Source organism: Salmo salar, chromosome 27, assembly GCF_965601325.2.
Source record: "Salmo salar chromosome 27, fSalSal1, whole genome shotgun sequence".
Taxonomy (NCBI): Eukaryota; Metazoa; Chordata; class Actinopteri; order Salmoniformes; family Salmonidae; genus Salmo; species Salmo salar.
This window is the reverse complement of record NC_138317.1, coordinates 15,406,884-15,421,147: the sequence shown is the minus strand read 5'-3', so window position 1 is coordinate 15,421,147 and position 14,264 is coordinate 15,406,884. Positions and strand designations below refer to the sequence as shown.

At 46.9% G+C, this 14,264-nt stretch overlaps 2 protein-coding genes across 2 annotated transcripts; both read left to right on the top strand.

The window, feature by feature from the left end:
- Positions 1 to 2,319: 2,319 nt before the first annotated feature.
- LOC145864362 (uncharacterized) lies at positions 2,320 to 5,629 on the top strand. Its single transcript, XM_082970106.1, has 4 exons — positions 2,320 to 3,207; positions 3,291 to 3,396; positions 3,584 to 4,242; positions 5,564 to 5,629. The coding sequence occupies exons 1-4, from the start codon at positions 2,320 to 2,322 to the stop codon at positions 5,627 to 5,629; spliced, it is 1,719 nt and encodes a 572-aa protein (XP_082826232.1).
- A 29-nt stretch (positions 5,630 to 5,658) lies between these two features.
- Positions 5,659 to 12,633, top strand: LOC145864361 (uncharacterized). Its single transcript, XM_082970105.1, has 7 exons — positions 5,659 to 5,814; positions 8,608 to 8,853; positions 9,260 to 9,276; positions 9,411 to 9,525; positions 11,162 to 11,248; positions 12,186 to 12,262; positions 12,522 to 12,633. Exons 1-7 carry the CDS (start codon positions 5,659 to 5,661, stop codon positions 12,631 to 12,633), a joined length of 810 nt encoding a protein of 269 aa, XP_082826231.1.
- The last annotated feature ends 1,631 nt before the right edge of the window (positions 12,634 to 14,264 follow it).

Sequence of the window (14,264 nt, the reverse complement as noted above, 5' to 3'; positions counted from 1 at the left end):
ACGACAACCACAACAACATCCCCTTCGACAACTGCAGCTCCTATAACAACAACTGTAGCTCCTACAACTCCAATCAAAACTACAGCTTCTACTACGACAATAATTGCAGAACCTGCGACCACCACAACTGATCTAGCTACTACGACAACCACAACAGCAGCTCCTACAACAACAACCGAAACACCTACGACAACCACAACAACATCCCCTTCGACAACTGCAGCTCCTACTACAACAAATGCAGCTCCTACAACACCAATCACAACTGCAGGTCCAACTACCATTGTTACTCCTACAGCAACCACAACTGTACCCCCCACAGCAACCACAACAGCAACTAGTACAACAACTGGAGCTCCAACAACCACTACAACTGCAACAGCTCCAACAACACCAACTGTAGCTGCTTCCACAAGCACTACTGCAGCCCCTACAGCAACAACAACTGAAGCTTCTTCAACAACAACAATAGCACCAACGACAACCACAACAACATCACCTTCGACAACTGCAGCTCCAACAACAACCACAACAGAAGCTAGTACAACAACTGTAGCTCCAACGACCACTACAACTGCAGCAGCTGCTACAGAAATCACAACTGTAGCTCCTACGACCACCGAAATTGCAGCTTCTACCACAACAACAGAAGCTCCTAAGACCACTACAACTACAGCAGCTCCTACAACAACTGTAGCTGCTTCCACAACCACTACTGTAGCCCCTATGGCAACAACAACTGCAGCTCCAACAACAACTTTAGCTACTATAGCAAGCACAACAGCAGCTGCTACGACAACCACTACAGATTCTACGACATCTACAACAAGCCCAACAGTACCCACTACGGCAACACCTTCAGCTCCTACAACGACAATAATTGTAGATCATGCGACAACTACAACTGCAGCAGCTATAACAACAACAACTGAAGCTGCTTCCACAACCACTACTGCAGCCCCTACTTCAACCACAACTGAAGCTTCTTCTACAACAACTAAAGCACCTTTCACAACTGCAGCTCCTACTATAACAACTGTAGCTCCTACAACGCCAATCACAACTGCAGGTCCTACTACCATTTTAACTCCTAAAGCATCCACAACAGCAGCTAGTACAACAACTGTAGCCGCTACGACCACTACAACTGCAGCAGCTCCAACAACAACAACTGAAGCTGCTCCCACAACCACTACAGCAGCCCCTAGTGCAACCCCTACTGCAACCACAACTGAAGCTTCTTCAACAACAACTATAGCACCTACGACAACCACAACAACATCACCTTCGACAACTGCAGCTCCTACTAAAACAACTGTAGCTCCTACAACGCCGATCACAATTGCAGGACCTTCTACCATTTTAACTCCAGCAAGTTCAAGAACTGGAGCTCCAAAAACATCTACAACTGCTGAAGCTCCAACAACACCAACTGTAGCTGCTTCCACAACCACTACTGCAGCCCCTACTGCAACAACAACTGAAGCTTCTTCAACAACAACTATAGCACCAACGACAACCACAACAACATCACCTTCGACAACTGCAGCACCTACTACAACCACTTTAGCTCCTACGGCCACTACAACAGCTCCTACAACAACAAATACAGTTGCTTCCACAACAACTACTGCAGCCCCTACTGCAACAACAACTGAAGCTTCTTCAACAACAACAATAGCACCAACGACAACCACAACAACATCACCTTCGACAACTGCAGCTCCTACAACAACCACAACAGAAGCTAGTACAACAACTGTAGCTCCAACGACCACTACAACTGCAGAAGCTCCAACAGCACAAGCTGTAGCTGCTTCCACAACCACCACAGCAGCCCCTACTGCAACCAGAACAGAAGATCCTTCTACAATAACTACAAAAACATCCCCTACGACAACTGTAGCTCCTACTACAACCACTGTAGCTTCTACAGACACTACAACTGCAGCAGCTCCTACAACAACAACTGAAGCTGCTCCCACAACCACTACTGAAGCCCCTACTGCAACAACAACGGAAGTTTCTTCTACAACAACTATAGCACATACGGCAACCACAACAACTGTACCTACGACAACTGCAGCTCCTACTACAACCACTGTAGCTCCTACGGCCAATACAACTGCAGCAGCTCCTACAACAACAACTGAAGCTGCTTCCACAAGCACTACTGTAGCCCCAACTGCAACCACAACTGAAGCTTCTTCTACAACAACCACAACAACATCCCCTTCGACAACTGCAGCTCCGACAACAACAACTGTAGGTCCTACAACGCCAATCACAACTGTAGATACAACTACCATTTTAACTCCTATGACAACCACAACCACAGCTCCGACCTCAACAACTGTAGCTGCTTCCACAACCACTACTGCATTCCCTACCACAACGGAAGCTTCTTCTACAACAACTATAGCACCTACGACAACCACAACAACATCCCCTTTGACAACTGCAGCTCCTACAACAACAACTGTAGCTCCTACAACTCCAATCAAAACTACAGCTTCTACTACGACAATAATTGCAGAACCTGCGAGCACCACAACTGATCTAGCTACTACGACAACCACAACAGCAGCTCCTACAACAACAACCGAAACACCTACGACAACCACAACATCCCCTTCGACAACTGCAGCTCCTACTACAACAAATGCAGCTCCTACAACACCAATCACAACTGCAGGTCCAACTACCATTGTTATTCCTACAGCAACCACAACTGTACCCCCCACAGCAACCACAACAGCAGCTAGTACAACAGCTGGAGCTCCAACAACCACTACAACTGCAACAGCTCCAACAACACCAACTGTAGCTGCTTCCACAAGCACTACTGCAGCCCCTACAGCAACAACAACTGCAGCTCCTACTACAACCACTTTAGCTCCTACGGCCACCACCACAGCTCCTACAACAACTACTACTGCAGCCCCTACTGCAACAACAACTGAAGCTTCTTCAACAACAACAATAGCACCAACGACAACCACAACAACATCACCTTCGACAACTGCAGCTCCTACAACAACCACAACAGAAGCTAGTACAACAACTGTAGCTCCAACGACCACTACAACTGCAGCAGCTGCTACAGAAATCACAACTGTAGCTCCTACGACCACCGAAATTGCAGCTTCTACCACAACAACAGAAGCTCCTAAGACCACTACAACTACAGCAGCTCCTACAACAACTGTAGCTGCTTCCACAACCACTACTGTAGCCCCTATGGCAACAACAACTGCAGCTCCAACAACAACTTTAGCTACTATGGCAAGCACAACAGCAGCTGCTACGACAACCACTACAGATTCCACGACATCTACAACAAGCCCAACAGTACCCACTACGGCAACACCTTCAGCTCCTACAACGACAATAATTGTAGATCATGCGACAAGTACAACTGCAGCAGCTATAACAACAACAACTGAAGCTGCTTCCACAACCACTACTGCAGCCCCTACTTCAACCACAACTGAAGCTTCTTCTACAACAACTAAAGCACCTTTCACAACTGCAGCTCCTACTATAACAACTGTAGCTCCTACAACGCCAATCACAACTGCAGGTCCTACTACCATTTTAACTCCTAAAGCATCCACAACAGCAGCTAGTTCAACAACTGTAGCCGCTACGACCACTACAACTGCAGCAGCTCCAACAACAACAACTGAAGCTGCTCCCACAACCACTACAGCAGCCCCTAGTGCAATCCCTACTGCAACCACAACTGAAGCTTCTTCAACAACAACTATAGCACCTACGACAACCACAACAACATCACCTTCGACAACTGCAGCTCCTACTAAAACAACTGTAGCTCTTACAACGCCGATCACAATTGCAGGACCTTCTACCATTTTAACTCCAGTAAGTACAACAACTGGAGCTCCAAAAACATCTACAACTGCTGAAGCTCCAACAACACCAACTGTAGCTGCTTCCACAACCACTACTGCAGCCCCTACTGCAACCACAACTGAAGCTTCTTCAACAACAACTATAGCACCAACGACAACCACAACAACATCACCTTCGACAACTGCAGCACCTACAACAACCACAACAGAAGCTAGTACAACAACTGTAGCTCCAACGACCACTACAACTGCAGAAGCTCCAACAACACAAGCTGTAGCTGCTTCCACAACCACCACAGCAGCCCCTACTGCAACCAGAACAGAAGATCCTTCTACAATAACTACAAAAACATCCCCTACGACAACTGTAGCTCCTACTACAACCACTGTAGCTTCTACAGACACTACAACTGCAGCAGCTCCTACAACAACAACTGAAGCTGCTCCCACAACCACTACTGAAGCCCCTACTGCAACAACAACGGAAGTTTCTTCTACAACAACTATAGCACATATGGCAACCACAACAACTGTACCTACGACAACTGCAGCTCCTACTACAACCACTGTAGCTCCTACGGCCAATACAACTGCAGCAGCTCCTACAACAACAACTGAAGCTGCTTCCACAAGCACTACTGTAGCCCCAACTGCAACCACAACTGAAGCTTCTTCTACAACAACCACAACAACATCCCCTTCGACAACTGCAGCTCCGACAACAACAACTGTAGGTCCTACAACGCCAATCACAACTGTAGATACAACTACCATTTTAACTCCTATGACAACCACAACCACAGCTCCGACCTCAACAACTGTAGCTGCTTCCACAACCACTACTGCATTCCCTACTACAACCACAACGGAAGCTTCATCCACAACCACTACTGCAGCCCTTACTACAACCACAACGGAAGCTTCTTCTACAACAACTATAGCACCTACGACAACCACAACAACATCCCCTTCGACAACTGCAGCTCCTACAACAACAACTGTAGCTCCTACAACTCCAATCAAAACTACAGCTTCTACTACGACAATAATTGCAGAACCTGCGACCACCACAACGGATCTAGCTACTACGACAACCACAACAGCAGCTCCTACAACAACAACCGAAACACCTACGACAACCACAACAACATCCCCTTCGACAACTGCAGCTCCTAATACAACAAATGCAGCTCCTACAACACCAATCACAAATGCAGGTCCAACTACCATTGTTACTCCTACAGCAACCACAACTGTACCCCCCACAGCAACCACAACAGCAGCTAGTACAACAACTGGAGCTCCAACAACCACTACAACTGCAACAGCTCCAACAACACCAACTGTAGCTGCTTCCACAAGCACTACTGCAGCCCCTACAGCAACAACAACTGCAGCTCCTACTACAACCACTTTAGCTCCTACGGCCACCACCACAGCTCCTACAACAACAAATAAAGCTGCTTCCACAACAACTACTGCAGCCCCTACTGCAACAACAACTGAAGCTTCTTCAACAACAACAATAGCACCAACGACAACCACAACAACATCACCTTCGACAACTGCAGCTCCTACAACAACCACAACAGAAGCTAGTACAACAACTGTAGCTCCAACGACCACTACAACTGCAGCAGCTGCTACAGAAATCACAACTGTAGCTCCTACGACCACCGAAATTGCAGCTTCTACCACAACAACAGAAGCTCCTAAGACCACTACAACTACAGCAGCTCCTACAACAACTGTAACTGCTTCCACAACCACTACTGTAGCCCCTATGGCAACAACAACTGCAGCTCCAACAACAACTTTAGCTACTATAGCAAGCACAACAGCAGCTGCTACGACAACCACTACAGATTCCACGACATCTACAACAAGCCCAACAGTACCCACTACGGCAACACCGTCAGCTCCTACAACGACAATAATTGTAGATCATGCGACAAGTACAACTGCAGCAGCTATAACAACAACAACTGAGGCTGCTTCCACAACCACTACTGCAGCCCCTACTTCAACCACAACTGAAGCTTCTTCTACAACAACTAAAGCACCTCTCACAACTGCAGCTCCTACTATAACAACTGTAGCTCCTACAACGCCAATCACAACTGCAGGTCCTACTACCATTTTAACTCCTAAAGCATCCACAACAGCAGCTAGTTCAACAACTGTAGCCGCTACGGCCACTACAACTGCAGCAGCTCCAACAACAACAACTGAAGCTGCTCCCACAACCACTACAGCAGCCCCTAGTGCAATCCCTACTGCAACCACAACTGAAGCTTCTTCAACAACAACTATAGCACCTACGACAACCACAACAACATCACCTTCGACAACTGCAGCTCCTACTAAAACAACTGTAGCTCCTACAACGCCGATCACAATTGCAGGACCTTCTACCATTTTAACTCCAGTAAGTACAACAACTGGAGCTCCAAAAACATCTACAACTGCTGAAGCTCCAACAACACCAACTGTAGCTGCTTCCACAACCACTACTGCAGCCCCTACTGCAACCACAACTGAAGCTTCTTCAACAACAACTATAGCACCAACGACAACCACAACAACATCACCTTCGACAACTGCAGCTCCTACAACAACCACAACAGAAGCTAGTACAACAACTGTAGCTCCAACGACCACTACACCTGCAGAAGCTCCAACAACACAAGCTGTAGCTGCTTCCACAACCACCACAGCAGCCCCTACTGCAACCAGAACAGAAAATCCTTCTACAATAACTACAAAAACATCCCCTACGACAACTGTAGCTCCTACTACAACCACTGTAGCTTCTACAGACACTACAACTGCAGCAGCTCCTACAACAACAACTGAAGCTGCTCCCACAACCACTACTGAAGCCCCTACTGCAACAACAACTGAAGCTTCTTCTACAACAACCACAACAACATCCCCTTCGACAACTGCAGCTCCGACAACAACAACTGTAGGTCCTACAACGCCAATCACAACTGTAGATACAACTACCATTTTAACTCCTATGACAACCACAACCACAGCTCCGACCTCAACAACTGTAGCTGCTTCCACAACCACTACTGCATTCCCTACTACAACGACAACGGAAGCTTCATCCACAACCACTACTGCAGCCCTTACTACAACCACAACGGAAGCTTCTTCTACAACAACTATAGCACCTACGACAACTGCAGCTCCTACAACTCCAATCAAAACTACAGCTTCTACTACGACAATAATTGCAGAACCTGCGACCACCACAACTGATCTAGCTACTACGACAACCACAACAGCAGCTCCTACAACAACAACCGAAACACCTACGACAACCACAACAACATCCCCTTCGACAACTGCAGCTCCTACTACAACAAATGCAGCTCCTACAACACCAATCACAACTGCAGGTCCAACTACCATTGTTACTCCTACTGCAACCACAACTGTACCCCCCACAGCAACCACAACAGCAGCTAGTACAACAACTGGAGCTCCAACAACCACTACAACTGCAACAGCTCCAACAACACCAACTGTAGCTGCTTCCACAAGCACTACTGCAGCCCCTACAGCAACAACAACTGCAGCTCCTACTACAACCACTGCAGCTCCTACGGCCACCACCACAGCTCCTACAACAACAAATAAAGCTGCTTCCACAACAACTACTGCAGCCCCTACTGCAACAACAACTGAAGCTTCTTCAACAACAACAATAGCACCAACGACAACCACAACAACATCACCTTCGACAACTGCAGCTCCTACAACAACCACAACAGAAGCTAGTACAACAACTGTAGCTCCAACGACCACTACAACTGCAGCAGCTGCTACAGAAATCACAACTGTAGCTCCTACGACCACCGAAATTGCAGCTTCTACCACAACAACAGAAGCTCCTAAGACCACTACAACTACAGCAGCTCCTACAACAACTGTAGCTGCTTCCACAACCACTACTGTAGCCCCTATGGCAACAACAACTGCAGCTCCAACAACAACTTTAGCTACTATAGCAAGCACAACAGCAGCTGCTACGACAACCACTACAGATTCCACGACATCTACAACAAGCCCAACAGTACCCACTACGGCAACACCTTCAGCTCCTACAACGACAATAATTGTAGATTATGCGACAAGTACAACTGCAGCAGCTATAACAACAACAACTAAAGCTGCTTCCACAACCACTACTGCAGCCCCTACTTTAACCACAACTGAAGCTTCTTCTACAACAACTAAAGCACCTCTCACAACTGCAGCTCCTACTATAACAACTGTAGCTCCTACAACGCCAATCACAACTGCAGGTCCTACTACCATTTTAACTCCTAAAGCATCCACAACAGCAGCTAGTTCAACAACTGTAGCCGCTACGACCACTACAACTGCAGCAGCTCCAACAACAACAACTGAAGCTGCTCCCACAACCACTACAGCAGCCCCTAGTGCAATCCCTACTGCAACCACAACTGAAGCTTCTTCAACAACAACTATAGCACCTACGACAACCACAACAACATCACCTTCGACAACTGCAGCTCCTACTAAAACAACTGTAGCTCCTACAACGCCGATCACAATTGCAGGACCTTCTACCATTTTAACTCCAGTAAGTACAACAACTGGAGCTCCAAAAACATCTACAACTGCTGAAGCTCCAACAACACCAACTGTAGCTGCTTCCACAACCACTACTGCAGCCCCTACTGCAACCACAACTGAAGCTTCTTCAACAACAACTATAGCACCAACGACAACCACAACAACATCACCTTCGACAACTGCAGCTCCTACAACAACCACAACTGAAGCTAGTACAACAACTGTAGCTCCAACGACCACTACACCTGCAGAAGCTCCAACAACACAAGCTGTAGCTGCTTCCACAACCACCACAGCAGCCCCTACTGCAACCAGAACAGAAAATCCTTCTACAATAACTACAAAAACATCCCCTACGACAACTGTAGCTCCTACTACAACCACTGTAGCTTCTACAGACACTACAACTGCAGCAGCTCCTACAACAACAACTGAAGCTGCTCCCACAACCACTACTGAAGCCCCTACTGCAACAACAACTGAAGCATCTTCTACAACAACAACAACAGTCACTACGACAACTGCAGCTCCTCCAACAACCACTGTAGCTCCTACAGCCAATACAACTGCAGCAGCTCCAACAACAACAACTGAAGCTGCTTCCACAAGCACTACTGTAGCCCCAACTACAACCACAACTGAAGCTTATTCTACAACAACATCCCCTTCGACAACTGCAGCTCCGACAACAACAACTGTAGTTCCTACAACGCCAATCACAACTGTAGATACAACTACCATTTTAACTCCTATGACAACCACAACTGCAGCTCCAACTACAACAACTGTAGCTCCAACAATGCCAATCACAACTGCAGGTCCTACTACAATTTTAACACCTATGACAACCACAACCACAGCTCCGACCTCAACAACTGTAGCTGCTTCCACAACCACTACTGCATTCCCTACTACAACCAGAACTGAAGCTTCATCCACAACCATGACTGCAGCCCTTACTACAAACACAACGGAAGCTTCTTCTACAACAACTATAGCACCTATAACAACCAAAACAACATCCCATTCGACAACTGCAGCTCCTACAACAACAACTGAAGCTCCTACAACTCCAATCAAAACTACAGCTTCTACTACGACAATAATTGCAGAACCTGCGACCACCACAACTGATCAAGCTACTACGACAACCACAATCACGTCCCCTTCGACAACTGCTGCTCCAACAACGCCAATCACAACAGCAGGTCCTACTACGATTTTAACTCCTATGACAACCACAACTGCAGCTCCGACTACAACAACTGTAGCTGCTTCCACAACCACTACTGCATTCCCTACTACAACCACAACTGAAGCTACATCCACAGCCACTACTGCAGCCCTTACTACAACCACAACTGAAGCTTCTTCTACAACAACTATAGCACCTACGACAACCACAACAACAGCTTCTAATATGACAATAATTGCAGAACCTGCGACCACCACAACTGATCTAGCTACTACGACAACCACAACAGCAGCTTATACAACAACAAATGAAGCACCTACGACAACCACAACAACATCCACTTCGACAACTGCAGCTCCTACTACAACAAATGCAGCTCCTACAACACCAATCACAACTGCAGGTCCAACTACCATTGTAACTCCTACAATAACCACAACTGTACCTCCTACAGCAACCACAACTGCAGCTAGTACAACAACTGGAGCTCCAACAACCACTACAACTGCAGCAGCTCCAACAACACCAACTGTAGCTGATTCCACAAGTACTACTGCAGTCCCTACAGCAACAACAACTGCAGCTCATACAACAACAACTTTAGCAACTATAGCAAGCACAACAGCAGCTGCTACGACAACTGCAGCTCCTACTACAACCACTTTAGCTCCTGCGGCCACTACAACAGCTCCTAAAACAACAAATACAGCTGCTTCCACAACAGCTACTGCAGTCCCTACTGCAACAACAACTGAAGCTTCTTCAACAACAACTATAGCACCAACGACAACCACAACATCATCACCTTCGACAACTTCAGGCTAGTACAACAACTGTAGCTCCAACGACCACTACAACTGCAGAAGCTCCAACAACACAAGCTGTAGCTGCTTCCACAACCACCACAGCAGCCCCTACTGCAACCAGAACAGAAGATCCTTCTACAATAACAACATCCCCTACGACAACTGTAGCTCCTACTACAACCACTGTAGCTCCTACAGCCACTACAACTGCAGCAGCTCCTACAACAACAACTGAAGCTGCTCCCACAACCACTACTGAAGCCCCTACTGCAACAACACCTGAAGCTTCTTCTACAACAACCATAACACATACGGCAACCACAACAACAGTCCCTACGACAACTGCAGCTCCTACAACAACCACTGTAGCTCCTACAGCCTCTACAACTGCAGCAGCTCCTACAACAACAACTGAAGCTGCTCCCACAAACACTACTGAAGCCCCTACTGCAACAACAACTGAAGCTTCTTCTACAACAACCATAGCACATACGGCAACCACAACAACAGTCCCTACGACAACTGCAGCTCCTACAACAACAACTGTAGCTCCTACAACTCCAATCAAAACTACAGCTTCTACTACCACAATAATTGCAGAACCTGCGACCACCACAACTGATCTAGCTACTACGACAACCACCACAGCAGCTCCTACAACAACAACTGAAGCACCTACGACAACCACAACAACATCCCCTTCGACAACTGCAGCTCCTACTACAACAAATGCAGCTCCTACAACACCAATCACAACTGCAGGTCCAACTACCATTGTTACTCCTACAGCAACCACAACAGCAGCTAGTACAACAACTGGAGCTCCAACAACCACTACAACTGCAGCAGCTCCTACAACAACAACTGAAGCTGCTCCCACAACCACTACTGAAGCCCCTACTGCAACAACAACTGAAGCTTCTTCTACAACAACCATAGCACATACGGCAACCACAACAACAGTCCCTACGATAACTGCAGCTCCTACTACAACCACTGTAGCTCCTACAGCCACTACAACTGTAGCAGCTCCTACAACAACAACTGAAGCTGCTCCCACAACCACTTCTGGATCACCTACTGCAACAACAACTGAAGCTTCTTCTTCAACAACCATAGCGCCTACGACAACCACAATGACTTCCCCTTCGACAACTGCTGCTCCAACAACGCCAATCACAACAGCAGGTCCTACTACGATTTTAACTCCTATGACAACCACAACTGCAGCTCCGACTACAACAACTGTAGCAGCTTCCACAACCACTACTGCATTCCCTACTACAACCACAACTGAAGCTTCATCCACAGCGAATACTGCAGCCCTTACTACAACCACAACTGAAGCTTCTTCTACAACAACTACAGCACCTATGACAACCACAACAACATCCCTTTCGACAACTGTAGCTCCTACAACAACAACTGTAGCTCCTACAACTGCAATCAAAACTACAGCTTCTAATTTGACAATAATTGCAGAACCTGCGACCACCACAACTGATCTAGCTACTACGACAACCACAACAGCAGCTCATACAACAACAAATGAAGCACCTACAACAACCACAACAACATCCCCTTCGACAACTGCAGCTCCTACTACAACAAATGCAGCTCCTACAACACCAATCACAACTGCAGGTCCAACTACCATTGTAACTCCTACAGCAACCACAACTGTACCTCCTACAGCAACCACAACAGCAGCTAGTACAACAACTGGAGCTCCAACAACCACTACAACTGCAGCAGCTCCAACAACACCAACTGTAGCTGATTCCACAGGTACTACTGCAGCCCCTACAGCAACAACAACTGCAGCTCATACAACAACAAATGAAGCACCTACGACAACCACAACAACATCCCCTTTGACAACTGCAGCTCCTACTACAACAAATGCAGCTCCTACAACTACAACAACTATGACAAAATCACCTTCGACAAATACAGCTCCCACTACAACAATGCCAATCACAACTGCAGGTCCTAACACCATTGTAACTCCTACAGAAACCACAACTGAAGCTTCTTCCACAACTACTATAGCATCTACGACAACATCCCCTTCGACCACTGCAGCTCCGACTACAACAACTGTAGCTGCTTCCACAAGCACTACTGCAGCCCCCACAACTGAAGCTTCTTCTACAACAACTATAGCACCTACGACAACCACAACAACATCCTCTTCGACAACTGCAGCTCCTACAACAACAACTGTAGCTCCTACAACGCCAATCACAACTGCAGGTACAACTACCATTTTAACTCCTACGACAACTACAACTGCAGCTCCTACTACAACAACTGTAGCTGCTTCCTCAAACACTACTGCGATCCCAACTGCAACCACTACTGAAGCTTTTTCTACAACAACTAGAGCACCTACGACAACCACAACAACATCCCCTTCGACAACTGTAGCTCCAACAACGCCAATCAATTCTACAGCTTCTACTACGACAATAATTGTAGAACCTGCGACCACCACAACTGATGCAGCTACTACGACAACCACAACAGTAGCTCCAACAACACCAACTGTAGCTGCTTCCACAACCACAACAGCAGCTCCTACTAAAATAACTGAAGCTGCTTCCATAAGTACTACTGCAGTCCCTACTGCAACCACAACTGAAGCTTCTTCTACCACAACTATAGCACCTACAACTTCCTCAACTGCAGCTCTTACTACAACAACTGAAGCTCCTACTACGCCAATCACAACTGCAGGTACAACTACCATTTTAACTCCTACGACAACTACAACTGTAGCTGCTTCCACAACCACTACTGCATTCCCTACTGCAACTACAACTGAAGCTTCTTCCACAACCACTACTGCAGCCCTTACTTCAACCACAACTGAAGCTTCTTCTACAACAACTATAGCACCTACGACAACCACAACAACATCCCCTTCGGCAACTGCAGCTCCTACAACAATAACTGTAGCTGCTTCCACAACTACTACTGCAGCCCCTACTGCAACCACAACTGAAGCTCCTTCTACAACAACTGTAGCACCAACAACATCAGCAACAACAGTCCCTGTGACAACTGCAGCTAATACTTCAACTGTAGCTCCAACAATGCCAATCACAACTGCAGCTCCTACACAAACAACTCTTGCACCTACAACCTCTACAACTTCAGCACCCACTACGTCATTCACAACTGCAGGTCCTACCACCCTTTTACCTCCTTCGACAACCACAACTGTATCACCTACAATAACCACAACAACGTCCACTACAACAACTGTAGTTCCTACAATGTCAATCTCAACTGCAGGTTCTACTACCAATTTAACTCCAACCACAACCACAAATGAAGCTCCAACAGACATCACATCTGTAGCTCCTATGCCCTCCGCAATTGCAACTTCAACTACAACTGTAGCATCTCCTACAACAACAACTGCAGATGCTTCCAAAACCACAAGTGCAGCACCTACTACATCAATCACAACTGCAGGTCCTACTACCATTTTTCCTCCTACGACAACCACAACTGAAGCTCCTACAGAAATCACAACTGTAGCTCCTATGTCCCCCACAATTGCAGCTTCTACTTCAACAACTGTAGGTCCCACGACCACTACAACTGCAGCAGCTCCTACAACAATAACTGTAGCTGCTTCCACAACTACTACTGCAGCCCCTACTGCAACCACAACTGAAGCTCCTTCTACAACAACTGTAGCACCAACAACATCAGCAACAACAGTCCCTGCGACAACTGCAGCTAATACTTCAACTGTAGCTC

Bases quoted from the DNA above. Each gene is read 5' to 3' on its own strand.
- LOC145864361 (XM_082970105.1), top strand. From the start codon at position 5,659: ATGGCAACAACAACTGCAGCTCCAACAACAACTTTAGCTACTATAGCA. The intron at 9,526-11,161 runs GCAGCTCCTACA...ACAACAACTGAA, and splicing joins CAACATCCCATTCGACAACT to GCACCTACGACAACCACAAC. The intron at 12,263-12,521 runs GTAGCTGATTCC...CCACAACTGAAG, and splicing joins CAGCTCCAACAACACCAACT to CTTCTTCCACAACTACTATA.
- LOC145864362 (XM_082970106.1), top strand. From the start codon at position 2,320: ATGACAACCACAACCACAGCTCCGACCTCAACAACTGTAGCTGCTTCC. The intron at 3,208-3,290 runs GTAGCTGCTTCC...TACTATGGCAAG, and splicing joins CAGCAGCTCCTACAACAACT to CACAACAGCAGCTGCTACGA. The intron at 4,243-5,563 runs GTAGCTCCTACT...CCGAAATTGCAG, and splicing joins AAACATCCCCTACGACAACT to CTTCTACCACAACAACAGAA.